The sequence below is a fragment of the Labrus mixtus genome, chromosome 11 (genome assembly GCF_963584025.1).
Source record: "Labrus mixtus chromosome 11, fLabMix1.1, whole genome shotgun sequence".
Classification (NCBI taxonomy): domain Eukaryota; kingdom Metazoa; phylum Chordata; class Actinopteri; order Labriformes; family Labridae; genus Labrus; species Labrus mixtus.
In genome coordinates this window covers 11,647,804-11,667,017 of record NC_083622.1, presented here as the reverse complement: position 1 = coordinate 11,667,017, position 19,214 = coordinate 11,647,804, and the positions used below count along the sequence as shown (strand labels likewise).

The 19,214-nt window shown below is 37.9% G+C and overlaps 1 protein-coding gene across 1 annotated transcript; it reads right to left on the bottom strand.

Annotated features, from left to right (window-relative positions):
• Positions 1-51: 51 nt before the first annotated feature.
• On the bottom strand, positions 52-18,930 carry LOC132983177 (uncharacterized). The gene is made up of 17 exons (XM_061049409.1): positions 18,819-18,930; positions 17,759-17,867; positions 16,809-17,225; positions 16,249-16,554; positions 15,606-15,863; positions 15,228-15,515; positions 14,986-15,103; positions 13,940-14,012; positions 12,857-13,201; positions 8,061-8,256; positions 7,257-7,607; positions 6,447-6,737; positions 5,408-5,656; positions 4,580-4,864; positions 4,322-4,436; positions 3,947-4,016; positions 52-3,110 (listed from the first exon to the last, which is right to left on the bottom strand). Exons 2-17 carry the CDS (start codon positions 17,817-17,819, stop codon positions 2,763-2,765), a joined length of 3,771 nt encoding a protein of 1,256 aa, XP_060905392.1. The 5' UTR covers positions 17,820-17,867; positions 18,819-18,930; the 3' UTR covers positions 52-2,762.
• Between the last annotated feature and the right edge of the window lie 284 nt (positions 18,931-19,214).

Here is a 19,214-nt window from a genome sequence, read left to right as displayed (position 1 = left end):
TCATGCATAAGCCTACTCATACAGCATGTTTACAAGAACAACAAATACACATAAAGCATTATCATTTCTTTAAATTTATTTGATTATTGCAGCACTTATCATCATATCAATAAAGCAAAAGTATGAGTATAACATTTTGACCGACATCACTATTTTGGCAAGAAATAACTTAAAAACAGATTTATTTGCAAAACAGATTCCTCTTTTTCCTCATTGTCCAAAAGGTCAAGGATTTAACATTTGATCCCCTGATATCTAAAAAGTAGGGCTGGGCACGTTAACGCGTTATTTTCGCGTTAACTCTTTAATTAATTATCGCCGACAATCATTTTATCTCGCATTAACGCAGTTTTTATTATTTTTTTTCTTATTGTAAAAGTCTGTTGCTCACTGGCTTTTATTTAGTAAAATTCCATCGTGAGCGAGCCTCGTATGTTGCTTACTGCTGCGCATGTCTGCTGCGGTGCTCACGGGAAAGAGGAAAAACAGTGTTGCCAACTTGTCAACAGCTACTAGCGACAAATCTAGCGACTTTTTCTGGTGTTATTGGAGACTTTTTTGGTGTAAGAAACTGACGTGAAAGCACGTATTGCTCTGCAGTTACTGTCATCAACGAGCAGCGGGTGCTGCCGTGAGCCCATCACCCTTCCAAAACCACTCACAGGCTGTCAGTGTAGCCTCGCGCAGCAGACCCAGCTGCAGTCAGAGAGCAGAGAGGAGACCCACACCACTCTGCGTCCAGACTGCAACGAATGCAATAAGCTTTAGTTTTGTATTTATTTGCTTTGATTACATTGTTTAAGTTGAGAAGTACATTTACAATAAAAGTGCGCTATACACTACTTTTGAATTCATTATTGGATTTTGCTTATAACAATGCGATTAATCACGATTAATCACAGGAACTCATGCGATTAACGCGATTAAAACTTTTAATCGTTGCCCTGCCCTACTAAAAAGACAAGGTGCATTACATATTATTTTTCAATACCATCCTGGACCTTTGTTCCACAACATGTCAAACCCTTGCTCAAGAATATCAGCCCCTCATGTACCATCCAACAATAAGTTATACAACTACACCCACATCCTCATAAAGTTGTTCTTATTGATCTGAAAAAGCCCAGATGTTTTGAAATGGATACAACAATCGTAATATAAGCATCAATACGTGTTCCTTGATTTATATTGTTAACACACAAGAAATGCAATGATTTTTTTTCTCTCTCCATTGATTTTATCATACAAACAGCACATTCTGCAATATGAGAGTTTCATTTTCTTTTCTTTAACTATCAAAGTTGTTACAAAAAATGCAGTTTCTTATAAAGACTTAAAAGAGGCATTGACAATAAAGAGGAACAAAGTTATTTAAAAAGAGAAAAGGGGAAGGTGAGAAACCTACTGTATGAGTAAAGCTGCAGCTTTTTTTTCTTGTATCTGTTTAAAGAGGAAGTTAGTATTCAAAACATCTCTAACCTCAAATGTTATTTTTGGCTAACATCCCCCAAACGATTTCCGGCCTCATAGCGGGGAACATTGTTGTAGGTTCAATATACTGTGTGTGAGCTCAACCCAAGTACTAAGTACTTAGACTTGAATTTAGAGATATACTTATAATTGAAAAACAGCTGTATGTGTTGGCCCTGTAACTGTGATAGTACATCTGTCAAAGGTGCACAGTTCCACTGCAATGGTAATGCAATAGTAACTCTAACACCTGGGTTCAATGAGCTGGAGGAAAAAGGCGGGTTATGTTCACAAAATACAAATATTTAGAGAAGAGTGCAGAGATGAAATAGTGAGCTTTAGTTCTGGGTTATCTGACAACAGTGCAGCAGCCAGTATGTCCGCCTCCTCCTAAAATTCGATTCTGGTGCAGAATGGTTTGTTTTTGTTCCTTCCAGAGATGGTAGGCAGTTTTAAGGCACCCCCACATGGCCGTTTTGGACTCCCCTAGGTTTGCCAGGCAAGCAAACAGGTGTTACAGTGTTGGATGTGGGCAAGCAAACTGGTGGAGATAAAACTGATTCTACCTGGCCTAAAAAGCCTCTGCATGTTTCTAATAAGCTCCACGAGTAGGAACGTGCTCAAATTAGGATCAATATTGGAGACGCTTTTAAAAAATGGAGAGAGGTTAGAACGCAGAAAGATTTTTAGACCAATGCAGAGCTGGCTAAACACTGAAGCTTCCATGACCGTGAAATGTCAATGCGCGTTAGCATGGACTCTAGAGAGGAGAGGGCGGGGGGAGACAGCTCTCTCCAATGTTATGAATTTGGACTGCAGTACCCATTTTAAACACTATGTGTCAGAGTAACATATCGCTCCTTTAAATTGCCCATACCATATAGAAATACCACAAGAAAATAATTTAAAAAAAAGCTTCAGCTGTTATATACAACAGACAATGCAACATTAAACAGTATACAATGATTCACTGTCAAAACCAACAATACAGGTTTGCATACAAAATAATAATTATGCAATATGAAATTGAGACAGTGTGAGAATTTGTCCTTGAATGATTTCCATATCAGCTTTTTACCTTTTCCTGTACTTTAGGGTTTGGATTTTTCATAAAAGGTACCTGAAGATACAAATGTATGGACTACGTGTTTTATACTATTGTGGAAACAGTGCTATTGGAAAAATAGACTTTTCTCCAGGTGAAAAAAATCTCTGTGCTGTAGCCAAAGCAGGACAAATACAAAGAATGAAGCCATCATATCAGAACCCCTTGCAGAAGTCATCCTCAACACCTAAGCAGCACCTTCTTTTTCCTGACCCATTATGTCCTCCACATTGGAATACAGATCCTCACCTTCCCCGCCATCTGCCACAAACTCCTTTGTCTCCTCATCCTCTCCTGCCATCTCCTCTTTGCCTTCTCCATCTAGCCTTTCCTCCGTCTCTCCTTTTTTAATTTCAGCGTACTCTGTCTCTGTTTCCTGTGCCATTCCTTTCTCTGCAAGATTCTTTCTTTTGACCCAGGAGAAATCCAGGTTGGAATAATCCACATCGGATTTCCCTGCTGCCACACCGTCACCTCCTTCAGGTGCCTCTTGCTCGATGGCCTGAGCATTTTCCACTGCTTGACCAGCGTCTATCTGTCAGGTACAACACAGAAATGGTAAGAGTCATTTATCAGGTACAACAACAGCAACAATTGGCAGAAGATTAAATATCGAAATCAACTCAAAGGGCTCACTCAGCTTTGTTTGTCTGTTTGAAGTTTATATCGGACATGTAAAATAAAACTATAAAAATAGAGAGAAGAAAATAAAATTTGAAAAAAAGGAGACAGAAAAAAAGGGGAAACAAAGTAATATGTACAAACAATGAACGACATCATACAAAAGAAGCTCTCAAATACTTCCCCTATCAATTTACACGTCCGAAAAGGAATTTAATCCCACCCCTTCTCCTTGAATTCATACATTATATATTAATCTTAGTATTAAAAAAAATATGTTTAAAATCTAATGTTTACAATATATGGTTGTACCTAATTCATATGTATATAAAGTGTATACATACACATACATTCACAAGAAACAACATACATACATATATATGTGAACACATTCCTATTTAGAGAAGCAAAAGAATAAAGAAGAGGAAAGAAGACCGAAGGAAAAAGAAAAAAAAACTAATTTATGAATAAATAAATATGCAAACACTAATCCCTGTAAGTACCTGGTGATCATCCCTGTACCTCACATATTTAAAACCATTTTTAAACAGCTTCATGACTGTTCCACAGCTTCACTCCACTTATTGAAAAACAAATACGTTTTGCTTTTAGAAGTATCCTGTACTTTGATTAATTTTGATGCAATTTTCCAGTTTTACCACTAGGTGTCACAAAAGTTGCAATTCCTAGATGTAAGGGCTTTAACCTTTTAACTGATGTGTAATAACATCTGCGGTAGAAAATGATTACCAGTGGATCTTCTTGACTTGTCACCATCTCCAGAGTCTCAGCCAGATATCCATGGGTCCTGTGTTTTTTCCTGAGAATTTTTTTTAAAAAGACAAACATTTACATCCAAATAACACTCCACAGATGATTAAAGTCAAATTGAAATAGACTTTAAAGGGTCCTTTCAGAATTCTAGCATGGTTTGAACCACTAACACCAATTCTTAAACATATTTACATTACTGCTAATCATTTTCAAAAGCAGGATGTATAATTTCGGACGTTCTTAGAAGCATCCTTCATGAAATAACAATATGTGTGCAGAAAGCCTGGACATGGAGATAAACAAGAGAGTAAAATAAGGAAATAAAACAAGAACAAGCACTTCTTAGTGTACCTGTGGCATTTTCGCACCGAACAGCAAATGATTGAAGACAGGAGAGCACCAATCAAAAAGGCAATGAGAATATCTAGCCGTGTAACAACTCGGAGCAGTTTCATAATGTCTTCACCTGGAATCAATAGAAAAGTCTGTTAGAAAACATCAGTCTATGACAGCACATTTACTTTCCATGCATTTTTCTCAACATTTTGATTAAGGGCTGTGAAAAGAAGGCAGATTTGAGAAAAGAACATTCAAAAGGTGATCTGTCACCTTCATCTTTTGGTTCTTCTTTATTTATGATGAGTTTTTGTTTTACATCTCCATTTTCATTGCTGCTGACACACTCGACAACAGCGTTACTTTGGTTGTTTACTGCTAGGATGAAGGTGCTGTTGACCGTGTGGTTGGATGTGGTGGTAATGACAGTAAACGCTGTGTGGTTCACCAACAGCGGCCATTGGATACTGGGTAAGGGGTCCGCTCTGCTGATGCACGAACAGGTCAGAAGCTTTAAGTCATTTATGCATCCAGAGCTGTTCAGGATCTTTGGACGCACTGCAAAAAAAAAAGCAGAATCGCAACATAAAAAAAAAAATATCAATCAAGCTGAAGGGGAGTGGGTAGAACACAATAATAATATTTCCAAGACTGCAGGTTAGATTCAAAGTATGACTTTCCGTCCAAGTGTCTTTCTAGTTATTTTAGAGCCACTCATATGTATAAAAAAAGAGAACCAATTCAATTTAAATTAAACTAACTTCTACTTTGATAATAATGCAGTTTTTAATGTCTGAACATTAGGCTTCAGTGGGAGGCCTACAAACTGACAGCAGACCTGAGAGATGAAGGAAACAGAATTTTGGTAGTCACATAGAAAAAGATATCGTATGTCGTATGCGAGTTAACCCACCAAGACATGCTATTAAAATTTTTAAACTTTCACATTTCATTGTACAAAGTCAGTATTGAGAAAGTTACCACGCATTATTTTAAGGACGTTAATAAAAGGTTGTTCTCTCGTTTCAATTAATAGAATATCAAGTTTCAGTTCCTGAACGACGCATTTTCTGTATAAAACCCATCACACTGTGAACTTACTCATCACGGTAATGTTCACGCTGTTGAGGAGATGTTTTGCCGCACAGGTGTACAGTCCTGAATGATTTGAATTCACATCAAAGATAACTAGAGGGGCTGATCCATTGTAAGAGTTACTCAGGGGTTTTTCTGATCCGTGTTTAGTCCATGTGATGACAGAGGGAGGGAAGCTGTCAACACGGCAGGTCAGATCCAAAGTGTCGCCCTTCGTTACTGTTGTCTTTCCAGTGATTTCTGGTTCCTTGACATCTGGGAGACAAAATTTGGACGGACTTTTAGAATATATTACACAACTCTTTTTGTAGCCTGAAGATGTTCAATATGAGACTAAACTTCTCATAAGGCCTCAATCCCCGAGATCAATCATCTATTTAAAAAATATATTCAACACTTTCTGGTGACAAGGGTTTAGTCTACTCCACTTTACACATACATGTGTGACTTTGAGGTTGTTCATTGGTACGAGACACAACAGGATACCATATGTGTCTGAATGAGAAGCCAGATCAGTGTGACACATCCTCTGTACTTCAGGTGTTTTCCAGAATAATGGTAAATGGACTTGAGCTTGTATAGTGCTTTTCTAGTCTTCTGACAATTCAAAGTGATTTTACACCGCAGGTCACACCTATCCACTGATGGCAGAGGCTGCTATGTAAAGTGACCATCAGATGTAACTAATCCCATTCATACGCTGCTGACGAAGCAGCGGGAGCAACTTGGGGTTAAATGTCTTGCCCAAGGACACATCAGACATGTGAATGCAGGAGCTGGGGATCGAACCTCCGACCTACGGTTCGGTTTTGGGCTTCATCCAGGCAATGGTTATAAAACAAGAAGTATAAAATACCTCTAAGAATGTAAGCAAAAACATGTTGGGAAGCTGTATCCAGATGATAAATGGCCCAAAGAATCATCTAAGGTTATAGGCTCAAGTTTCAGAACACCTGCAGAAAGCTGTACAGTAGAGCATCTTTTTTTCACATTTTTCAAAGTAAAGGTGATGTTATATGGTACCATATTTAGTTTTTTTACTCACAGGTCACATTCAAAATCACAGTGTTCTCCGTAGTTGCCTCGTTTCTGAAGCTGACTTTGCAGGTGACCTCCCCGCCATGGTGCATGGCCGAGGGGTTAAAGGTGAAAGTCGAGCTTTGTCCATTTTGAGCTGTGCTATTTCTGATGGGATTGCCATTCTTTCCTGGTGTCCTCCAAGCCCAGGAAAACGTAGGAGCAGATCCAGAGCAGAGACCAGGAGCAGTGCAGGTCAGCGTGCTTTGATTTCCCTCTGTCAGAAGAGGAATGTTCAAAGTGGGCTTCTGACTCAGATCTATAGAACAGTGGGAGCAAATACACAGAGGAATAAAACTTAGAGTGAGTATGTATACATGCAGATATGAAGAGTGACATGACGGTTACTGCTGACTTCATATTCATATTCATATTCATATCAAAAGGAAAAAACATAGGTGTGGTAGAGGTAAAGAAAGACTTCAATAAGATCTTAAGCAGCTGTATAAAGCAGACAAGGACTCTTCTTTAGAGGTTGGGTCTCCCTTAATGTAGAACCATCTCCGGTATTTTGCCTTTTTTGTCTTCCTCTTTCTTGGGTGACTTGATTTGACAGTGTAGGTGATATGGATTTTTCACTGTGTTGGTGTTTGATGCATTTGCTATCTGTAGAACAAACTGCCTTGTAGGGACACTAAAATTAGCTTTCCTGCTTTTTAGTGTTGTCGATGTTTCCACTCCAATAGAAGCTGATAGAAGCCAAACACTATTTTAACTACAACAATTGAGAGAAAAATCCTCAGTGAACGTAGAGCATTTGACGTATAGTTCTTCCTACCTTTGACAGTGATATTTGCTCTGTGAGAAGTTAATCTGTTGTTTGCTTTGTTCAGGGCTCTGAGTTCATACGATCCAGAGTCTGACTTGTTGAGGTCATTGATGACGATGCTGCAGTTCCTCCGACTCAGATCAGGCACTAGAAGTGACACTCGCCCCACCAACTTAGACTGAGTCTTTGGGTCAGTGCTTTTGTTCAAGCGGAGTATTATGTCAGAATCATTGCAGTTCTGTTCACATTTGTACCAAACTGCACTTTCCAAAGCAAAGCCTTGATCAGCAGACCAATAACAGGGTATGACAACACAGAGTCCGGCCTCTGCTGTTATGTCTTCGGTCTTGGGAGATGCAACTAAAAAATAAAAACAGATGAAAAGGGAGATTCAAAAACGTAAGATGTATAGACATTGGTTACACATTAAGACTTCTAGTACTGACAAAGACTGACAACATGTACGGAAATACTGCTGAACCCTGTGAGGTCAAACAAGGCTGTTTGACGCATGGTTTTATCAACTGTTTCATGATGCATGAGGTTGATATGAGTTTAGCCAGTCATGGTTCCTCTTTCAATACAACCACAGACTGTAAAATTATCATGTAAAATTATCACATATCATTCAATTATAAATTAATTCAAAACGTTCAATATATCAAACATTTTAAGTTTTGCAAGTCATGCCATTCATGAGCAAGAAATATATTACTTTAATTAGCTGAGCTTTCAAAAGGTAAAAGATTCTTCAGCTGTGTAAGAAAATAAAAAGTAGCACAAACAAGACGGCATTCAAGTTTCATTCTGTACCTTTAGCATTGTTTCTTTCCACAGTGAAGAGCAGAATCAGCCAGATGAGGAGAAGCATCTTATTTTGTTGATTGAGACAGACGATCTCCAAACTCCCTTTGAAGAACTTTAAAACACACAAACAGGAAGTTTGGTAGTAACTGAACTGGACAGGACAAAGCCTCGTTGCTGGCAGCACAGACATTAATACAGGAAGTTACATTTTCATTATGCTTCATGTGAAAACATTTGCCTACCACTTTCCCCAGAGGCTCCAGTTTGGGCTCAAGAAGAAAACTCAGTCAAAACTCTGCACAATAAGTCTCTCTGATCTTTGCAATAATCAGGTCCTTTGTCCATCTTTTCATTCAGAAATTAAGACGAGCCCTTACATAAAGATTAAACTAAGAACTACTTTATTGGATGAATAAATAAAGATGTCAAATCGAAATTGAAAGAACAAATATTATTCAAGTGGAAGCACCTCAGACCGAACAGAAAGGCGATCTTGATGAAAACAAAAATGCTAATTGATGATTTTCCTCCGCAGGACAAGCTTCAAACTAAAGCTACAGTGAAACTTGAAGGAAATTCAGCAGGTGAAACTGATACTTAGTTGTTCCACAGTTTAGTACACAGTTCTTAAACAGGATGTTGCACATTTGGTTACTCCATAGTTGCTTGGTTTTTAAACTTTGGCCACCAATTTCTCACGGGTGCAGCTATTCTGTTACTTTAACGTGGAGAACTTTGTGAAATCTAGTCGACATAAATTAATACAGATTATAAATAGTTTAAAACATCTGAACAGCTTCTTTGATGTGATACATTTCTATCATCTCTGCAATGTTCAAGGGCACATATCCTGCTCTGTGCCCACTGGAGTACTGGTCCCTCACTGTGACAAACAGAACCTCAGACATATTTAACAATCTAATTTTCAAACTAAACCCCATTAGTGAAGCACGCTACACCTACTACACCTACTACACCTTTTATTCTCAGCAAAAGCTATTTTTTTGACCAACCTGGACCTTTTTTTGTACCACCTAAGAAAATCAAAACGGCAACCATTTCCAGCTATAAGTCAAACTTGTTCTTTAAATAATGTAAGTGATGCGTGGTACCTGTTTGTCTGTTTCCTCCTCTTCTCTCTCCACTGTCTGCAGAGTCACTCGGCTCTTAACAGACTCTTCCTCTCATCACTTTTCTTCCTTTTTCCTTCTTTGTGCAAAAACCGTCATGCAGAGTATTGTTGCATTTCTTTAAAAACTACCACAGTTGCATTCCTCGCAGTATCAAGCACTGCAGTGAATCATATATCCTTTCTGGAAGAAGAATTCATTGAGGAGAATATTTTGTGATTGTTGTTCGTACCAAACCATGACTTACAGATGCAAAATATTTGGAAAGAGGAAGTTTGGTAGTTGAGTAACCTGTCAACCAGCCAATGTTGTCTTGTCTTTTATGTCATTGTGTGTCATGATTTGATAGTATTTAGTTTTGTATTTTCAGTGTTTCTTTATGTTCTAGTCTGTTTTCATCAGTCTTGAGTTCTGTGTGTCCTCAGTCTTTCTTGTTTTCCTGCCTCTGTTGTCCTCACCTGTGTCTTGTTAGTCTCACCTGTGTCTGATTCCCCTGTGTATTTAGTCTCTGTGTTTCTTCCCTTCCGTGTCAGTTCATTGTTGTATGTAGTTTGGATGTCGTTTGTTGGTGTGTCCGTTTTTTGCTCGTGCTCCTCTGTGGTGCCCTGGTTTTGATCTCTGTGTTTTTTGTTGAACTTTTGTAAGTAAGTTTTCGTTGCCTTTGGCCTTTTTTGTTTAATTAAATAATTTTGGTTTCCGCACTTGGGTCCACCTCCCTTGTTTAACACACCGAACCGTAACATTGTGTTTGTTGTTGGTAAGTTTGAAGTTTTTATTTATTCTGGTCCAACATGGACATTTCCATTCCTCTTTATACAATATATAACACACTATGAAGTTTATACTGCTGTCAAATATTTTGTAGTGCCACTTGACTTCTGATTGCCCTCTTATATTCATGTGCCTTTTATCACAGCTGAGTGTATTTAATACTGTCATGATTAAAAAGTACTTGCAGTATTTGCATTTTTACTGTTTCACCATTTTAGTGTCGGCCTCTGAGAAAGCACTTCCTTGTTTGACTGTTTGTTTTTCCGTTGAGGATTCATACATGTTTGCTTGTAGGGAATAGATGACTTCTTCAGTCTCCGATACCTTCCTGTTGCACTGCTCAGCTAGCGACTTCATTTATTACACTGCCGTTATGCAGAGGTGTAGAAGTAACGAATTACATTTACTCGCGTTACTGTAATTGAGTAGTTTTTTTTTAGTGTGCTTACTACTTTTTAAAATCTGTACTTTTACTTTTACTTAAGTAGGTTTTCTGTTAAGTATTGTAATTTGCTACATTTTAAATCACATCCGTTACTGAGTAAAAAAAATAGTCCTGCTATGAATGATTTTCCTTCATGGCACCGGGGAGACGACAGACACACACACACACACACACACACACACACACACACACACACACACACACACACACACACACACACACACACACACACACACAGAGAGAGAGACCCTTTTCTTGGCTCGGTGCCACTTCAGTATAGTGCAGCACGGATAAGCACCTCCACTACAGCGGGTCTACCTGCTGAAGGTGTTTATAAACTAATGTCTTAAGTCCAAGATGATTTAAATAAGTTGGCTGTGGTTCTTACTCTTTGGCAAAGAAGTGGCTGAGGATGCTTTTTCTCACTACAGCGTTCGCGACTACAATCGCCGCGAAAGCTCCGATTGATAAACACATTCAGTTCCGGAAAGTTTTTCACAATAAAAGTCCGTTATTACCATCTCTGTGATGTGCTTTTATTTTGAAGCAGCAGACGTATGAGGAAGTTGGGTGTTGTAAACTGCTGCAACTTAACACATCTCAGATGTGTGAAAATAAATACTTCAAACCAAACAGACTCAGTTAGAAGCTTCAGTAGCTAATAGGTAAGCAAACAGTGTCTAAAACATCTAATATAATCTCATAAAGGCTCATTTGTAAAACAATAAATGGATTATCTTTCATCTCAGGTTTAGTTGCAGCTACATCAGCCTTTGAGGCTGCAGTTGAGACCAAGAATAACAAAACTAAAATACTCTACACTGTTTATGATTGAGACAAAGACCCCTTTAGTATTTTCTTAAATAGTTTAAACATTTCCCTTCATAAAACAGCTGATTACTTGAACATATAATCCTTGATTATTTATTATATTTTGTTTTTGTCAATGGGGTAGGAAAGAAAATGTTTATCTGAAAAGATTTGCCTTTAATTAAAAAAAACTTTGAGATTAATATCCTCTCGTCCTTTTTCTTGTCTACGCGTTGTAAAAAAAAAAAAACTAAGTAACTTTTACTAAACGAGTTACTTTTTACTTTTACTTGAGTAAAATTTTAAACTGGTACTTTTATTTGTACTTATGTAAAATTTCATTAAAGTAACAGAACTTTTACTTGAGTAGAATATATTAGTACTCTTTACACCTCTGCCGTTATGTCAGTCATTGTGTTGAGCACACACTGCTGTGTCAGAAGCTGTTTCACATATGCACTTATGAAAAGTCAAGAGAATTTCAGCAGGACTGTCCCTGAATCTGTCCTGATCTGGTCGTTCACACATGCTCCAAAAAGCGGGAGACTATCCCTGTCAGAATTTCGCCACCCCCTCCCAACTCGCTCGTGGTGAATTCTCCGAATTATATACGCTGCAGGACAACAGAGGGGCTGGAAGGACAAACTCTGGAAAATGTCTGAGTGAAAAATTCAGCTGTTTGCGTTTACACATGCAGGTCACCCTGTACACTTCAGGAGACTTTTAGTAGTTTTGTGCATGAACAAGAAAAGAGACTGAGAAAGTTTCTCTGTATAAAATGACAAAGTATTTCCCTGCAGAAGAAACTCCCAGCTCAATAAATATTAAACAAAGTAATCTATTACTTATATTATAGCAGTAATATGGTCATCCTGAAAAAATTGCAACAAAAACTTCAATGTTTTGATAATATTTTTAAGTAAGGTTATTTCCTTAACAAATATTAAAAAGTGCCCAACAAACTTTGCAGAAAGCAGAATATACAAAAACCTTTCAAACAGGACAACAAATAAAACATAGACCAACCACATCATCATAAGCAAGTCACTAAAAAAGTCTCTACACAAACAATGTCTTAGGCAATAAAAAAAATACTTAAGAAATTCAGCTGCAATTATTTAAGAAATTAAAATGATAATATCAATGTGAACATTGAAAGTTTAACAGGCTCATAAAGACAATCGGATATGTAAAATACTGTGTGAGACATCAAAGCTTGTTTACTCAAAAAATATTCTAAAAAGCCAAACAAAACAAAACAAAATTGAAAAAAAATCTTCAAGTTAAGCTGGCCACACACAAGACGACTGTGGCCCAATCCCCCCCCCAACAATCGGGTGTGATTCCTGTGACACCTGAATCTTGTCATCCAGGTGTGTGGTGTCACTACGATTATTTTACTGCTCTCAATCGAGTCAGAGCCTGACCAATCTGGACTCATAAGTATCAAACATGTCTTTGTAGCGGCTCACATCTAGCTTCGTCTTTGTCCCAATTCCCCCCTTAAGACAATGTTTTTTTTCTTATGTTCAAAACAAACCACACACTTACATCTGTCTGTCAAATCTGATATGTTTTGTCATGCTTCACTAATCAACCAAGCAAACCATGCATCTTCAAGTGACCCCAGGAGGCTACAGTCCTCATATCTCCCCCATTACATCCTTCAAATTTGAATACAATGCCACATCGTCCCCCTCCTCCTTTTCTGGGACACAATCTTTTCCCTCCTCCTCCATCATCGCCTCCTCTTTTTCATTGCCCTCCAATATTTCCTCATTCTGGTCATCATTGGCCAGTCTCTCCTCCGTTTTGTCTTTCTTAATTTCAGCATACTCCGATTCTGTGGCGGCTTGAACGCCCTGTGCTCTCCTGGGACTCCTCTCCAACAAGGAGATGTTAATGTCGGAATATTCCACTTCTCTTGGTTCAACGTCACCTTCAGCTCCTCCGTTAGCTCCACCATTTCCCAATGCTTGACCAGCATCCATCTGTCAGAGAGAGGAGAAACTGTTTTATTTGTGAACTGACACAGTTTGGGGAGACGGCTGTTCAACATGAGTCTGGTTCTGCTCGAGGTTTCTGCCTCTTTTAAAGGCAGTTTGTCCTTGCCAATGTAACTTTGCTAAATGTTGCTTAGTGCTCAAGGTGAATTAAGAGAAGAGGATGGTCTACATCTGCTCTTTTTGTTAAGTGTCTTGAGATAACATTTCTTATGAATTGGCTTTATACAACTAAAGACTGAGACATGAGAAACATTTATGTTACTTGATGCACAACATCTCTCAGTCAAATAAACATTTTTAACTTCAAGGCGACCGAGTCTTTGTAGTCAAAGCCCCTCGGTTGTGGAACAGCCTTCCTCCCTCAGTCAGGTCGGCCCCCTCTGTGGAGTCTTTTCAGTTCCGCCTCTAAGCGTACTTTTACATGTTGGCTTTCGAGTCTCAATCAGGTTTCTTTTATTTCTGTCTAATGTCATATAATGTTGTTGCTTAATTGTTCATTTTATTGTAAGTATTTGGTGTGTGCATGTGTGTGTGTGAGTTTCCATGTACAGCACTTTGGTCAGCTGTTGCTGTTTTTAAATGCTCTTCTGGGATTGTATGCTGAGTAGAATTTATTTTCACCTTACATTTAATCTCAACAATTTCAAAGCTGTTCTACCTGCAATGGGATTCTTTCCACCAAAAACGAATTAATATAATTAGAATTTTTATTTATGTAAATACCAGTGAATCAGCGTGTGTGTTCATCATCTCCAGATTGTCCAAAGCCATGTTTCCAGATCTCCTGGGTTTTTTCCTGAGGCATAAAATATAATCAAAAAACAATCAAGGACTTCTGAATGAAAAAAGAGATCAGGACCATAAGTGTAATCTTAAATATTTCAGACCAGGATTCATGAGCTTTTGAATGTTTTTTTTCTTGCTAACCAGCCAGTTATTAATTCATATTTATTGTTTAACTATAACGTGGATTATTTAGATGACACAAAGGCTAAGCAGTGTCACTTCACACTACTGCACTTTAAACCTGCTGCAATATGGTCCCTTTGTGCAATAACCATTATTCTTTTATCATTATTCTTTTATCTTTTCTAAATACTGTGTGTTACTTGCTCTCGTCGTTTATCTGCTGGGTGTATGTTATATTTTACATCTTTAAAAAAAGAGATATGCTGCTGGGCTGCTTGTCACCACTGACATTTTAAAGCATTTTATGTATTGTGTTCAGAGCGACAACATTCTTATTGTCAGGGTTTCATTAAAAATCATTTGTAAGTTCAGCTGCATTAAACTACAGTGGAAAAGATTTCAGTGGAAATAAGATGAAAAAAAATGTCCACTGTGTTGAATCAATTAGATCAAGTCCTTACAACGCTTATTAAGATGAAGGAAGAACACATTCTGATGTGTTAATGTTAGGGTTACCGTTATTATTAGTGTTTTATCAAAAATTATCTCATCCTATTTTTTTAAATGGTCAAACGTATCCCTCAATGTGAATCTTGGCTGTTTCATCATAACAAACTAAAATCTCCTCACAGAAGCTTCGATGTCCCGTATGTATGGTTTTCTGTAAAATGGATGAAGCATGCAAAACCGTCGCTGTGGTCATTTATGACTGATCGTGATGTAAGAAAAATAATGCAGAATTCACAAAATGTAAATGTCAAAAATATATAATTGAAAAATAAAAACAAGAGATGGCTAAGATCAATGCATGGATGTTTAAAAAGGACGTATGTGTAAGGGAAGCCAACATCGAGGGGTACCTGTGGCATGTTCCGATCAAACAGCAGATGGTCGCTGTAAGAAGTACGCCTATGAAAAAGGCAATGATGACCTGAGGCTGTGTGATGAGTTGTGACAGCTTGCTGAAATGTTCTGTAACTAAAAGAAAATGTTCGATAAATCAAACAGTTTAAGCACTGGGGCTTCAAAAAAACATTAAGAAATAGGCGTTGACATTTCTAATAAGTAATTTGCAGAGGGTACTTGGTTTCTCACCACTTACCCTCCGGTTTTGTCACATTTTTTGTGATGACTTTGAGCGGATTGTTTACTTCTCCAATGACATTGATGCTGACACACACAACAGTGGTGTAGTTGTGATCTTTTACAGATACAGTTATGTTGCTGTTGACTGAGTGCTTTGTTTTGCTAGTAGTGACAGAGTACTGGTTGTGGTTTTCCAGCAGCGGCCATTTCATGATGGGTAAAGGAAACCCCTCACTGATGCACACACAGGTCAGGACATCTGACTGAACGACACATGCAGAGCTCTGTAAGATCCTTGGTGACACTGCAAACACACAAGAAGTATCTCATATCACAGAGAACACACAGTAAGCTGATGTGATCACGCTCATCTCTTTAAAAGGAGATCACTTACGTCCCAGATTTACTTCAGTCTGTGTAGAATCAGTTTTGTTTTGGTTTGTTGCAGAACACGTGTACTTTCCAGAACCTTCTTTTGTCATGTTAGGGATGATGAGTGCTGCCATTCCAGTGAGATTGTTGAAGCTTTTGTTTGTGCCAAGTTTAGTCCATGTGATAACAGAGGGAGGGAAACTGTCAACAGTGCAGGTCAGATTTAAAGAGTCTCCCTCTTTAACCGTTGTCTCCCCCACAATGACAGGTTTCTTTAAATCTGCAAGACAATAATGAAGACAAATAATTAGAATTCAAAATAAAAAAAGTTTTGTCTGTTCTGTTTTATTCCAGACATGGCTCGACTGGGAAAAAAAGAGAAGCCCATATCAAAAGCAGTGAAATCAAATACAGAGACATTATAATTTAAAACGCCCTCTGATAGTGAAGATACAAGGTAATGGCAAACAGGACAAAAAAAAAAAAAAAAAAGAAGCTCCTTACTTCGTATTAGTTAAAAAGTTAAAGACTACACTATGTGCTTGATAAAGCTCAAGGTTTCAAATCCTGAGTTTCAGGACTTCTTAGCTAGGCTATTTGAGCATATTTAACATTTTGCAAAGAAAAAATGACGAGAGAATCAATGTAAAGTTTGTGTTACTTACAGGTCACATTGAGAGTCACTGTCCTGTTTGTTGTGATATTATTTTTGAAGCCCACCTTACAAGTGATGTTGGTGCCATGGTGCTTAGCAGAGGGTGTAAAGCTCAAAGCTGAGCTGTGTCTTTGTGCAACAGTCTTGAAATCAGTGATGTTTCCTGTGATGTGGGACTCATTCTCTCCTCCTCCTCTCCACATCCAGGTGATCTCAGGAGGAGATCCAGAGCAGAGACCAGGAGCAGTGCAGCTCAGTGTGCTCTGCAGCCCCTCTGTCAGAGGAGGAATCATCACTGTGGGCTTCTGGGTCAGAACTGATGGAGGAGAGCTTTGTGAGTAAACACAGGTGAGCAGCCTCAAAGTCAAATTTACTTATACTTGGTCTTGAATACTCTGATAATTATAAAGAATGAGATTGGACTCTAAGTAGAAGTTATAACAGGGACTTCAGTACTTTCTACATGTTGCTCATAAATTGCTGTGACAAACATTACATCATTAAAGATATAATACAACTATAGAGGTGAAAACATCTCCTCTACATTTATTATATTTGAGCTTTTCATACCTGTTACAGACACATTTGTTTTACTGGAAAATGTAAATCCATCTATTGCCTTTGCAGAGGTGGAACCCTCAACTCTGAACTGATACGATCCAGAGTCTGACTCAGTGAGGTCGTTGATGATGATGCTGCAGTTCTTCTTCCTCACATCAGGCTCCAACAGCGACACTCTATCTCTGAACCCAGGCTGGACTTCTTTGCTGGGAACTGTTGTGCTGAAAATCACGTCTGAAACCCCACAGTTTTCTTTAGATTGTTTGCATTTCATCCAAACATAATATTTGGATGTAAAGGTAGGTGAAGTGGTGAAAGAACACGGTATCACAACACAGAGTCCAGCCTCTGCTGTTATTTCTTCTTGACGGAGTGTGACGCAATAGGCATCTTTTTCACAGGGTGGTTTTTGGTTTCCTGATGTACCTGTTAAAGCAAATAGTGAGAGACACAAAGGGACAGGAAATGTTTAGTTTGACAAAATAGGTTTATTTAATAAAATATCAATACAGGTTCACACTCCTGATAGATTAAAAAAATGTTGGTCAGCAGCAATAAACACAGACAAACAAACACATCTATGCAATCAGTATATATTTCTTTCTATAAGATTGGTTAAGTAAACTTTTCATCAGATATTTTAATCAGTCAAAAGATGATTAAATAATGCATCTCATTATCTATGCAGGAGTCTGTGTGCAGAAGAAAAGTTAGGATGATTCTGAGAGCCCATGAGTTCATTAATATAACTTTTATTTTGTAACATACAATTATTATTTCATGGGGCCCAAAATCCTCGGAGGTGCCCCTGCTCATATGCAAGTAATGAACTGTTTGATTCTGGGTAGAAAACTTAAACCTTGTGTATGTAAGCATGTCAGACAATAACATCGTAAATCATAGCAAATTATTCTGTTCTAATCTTAGTTCCATAATAACAGTGTCATAAATGTGCATACCTGTGTTCACATTTATGCCCCACGCAGAAAAAAGAAGAGTAGCCCAAATAAGAGGAGACATCCTTATCGATGATAAAGACGGGCGGCCTGTCTGAAGGAGGATTTGATCCTTTAAAGAGGCACAAACATTTGAAACATTAAATTATTTCAGTTGAAGCTTCTGTGAAGAGTTCTTAGCTGGTTATGAGAAAAAAAGAAGTGAATATTATCAACTTAATTTAACCAAGAACAGCAAAAGGGACCATAAGCAGGAAGACTGGCTTTATCTATTAAATTATTTTCCAAGTCTGAAACAGCTGCCAGGAGGTACTGTAGGTGTCAGACAGAATGACACACTGTGCCACCTGCTGGTTTTAAAACATATTTTCCACAGCAATAATTCTCTATGATCACACATTGTACTGTTAAATGAAGAATGTGTGACTTTCTCATCCAGTAGATGTCGCCCTTGAGCATCAGCAAGAAGACAAAACAAACCATCATACTGAAGCTTACATGTACACGATCAAATCAGCAAAGAGATAAGAGGCACCGCTTTGTCTACAGCCAAAATCAACACAAACTAGAAGTATCTCACAGGAGCTCAGATGATACTCTTCTATGGTTTAATCAAACATCTGATTACAGGATATTACATGCTCAAACCATGTAGTCCATTTTCTGAATTAGGCTGCATTTTTCTTGGGGCTTGTGGGTTTCCCATAAATTATTTATTTTAAAGCCCTTTAAAAAAACTGTAACGGTGATGTTCTATATTAATGCTCGCAAAACATCTATGAAATGAATTTTCATAATCCCATTTAATTCTACAATTCACTTAGCAGACGCTTTTATCCAAAGCGACATACATCAGAGAGTAAGTACAACACAAGCAAGGATCTACAAAAAAGGAAACAATTTCAGGAAGTGCAAATGATCAGCTTTGACTCCGATTGGACAATTAAGAGTATCAATAGCTTTATAAATGTGTCAAGGAATAAAAATGTTTACCACTAATGACAGATTCCCTTTTTTAATTTAAAAAGATATTTATAAAACTCAAGTAAATTATGTGGTTTACCTCCGTTACTACTCTTCTTCTGCTCTCGGCGGTCTGCAGTGATCTCAGCTGGGTGTCTCTGCCCCAAAATGATTCTTCTTCTGTCTCCTCTTCTTGTACTTCTTCCCTCTTTGCACTTACATAACTTTCCAGGAAGTATCTTCACGCTGCTCGCTCTCATCGAAAGGCAGAATGACCAGCTGAAATCTAATAATATCTTTGCATATATGTTAATATATATAATGTTCAACTTGGGAAAACAAATCGAAATAAAGACTTGATTTTCTTAACGTTAAGTCCCATTTATTCATGAGAAACTTTGAGAAAGGGGAAGTTCTGTAAATGTGTTTAAAAATAGTTTGGTCAGCTTAAAAAACCAGCTACCCTCCTACTTGTAATTCATAGTTTATAATGTGT

Excerpts from the sequence above, each read along its gene's own strand:
- LOC132983177 (XM_061049409.1), bottom strand. The coding sequence starts at position 17,819 with ATGTCTCCTCTTATTTGGGCTACTCTTCTTTTTTCTGCGTGGGGCATA. Across the intron at positions 14,013-14,985 it reads TTGATCGGAACATGCCACAG|GAAAAAACCCAGGAGATCTG; the intron begins GTACCCCTCGAT and ends TTTATGCCTCAG. Across the intron at positions 6,738-7,256 it reads AGCAAATATCACTGTCAAAG|ATCTGAGTCAGAAGCCCACT; the intron begins GTAGGAAGAACT and ends ACTGTTCTATAG.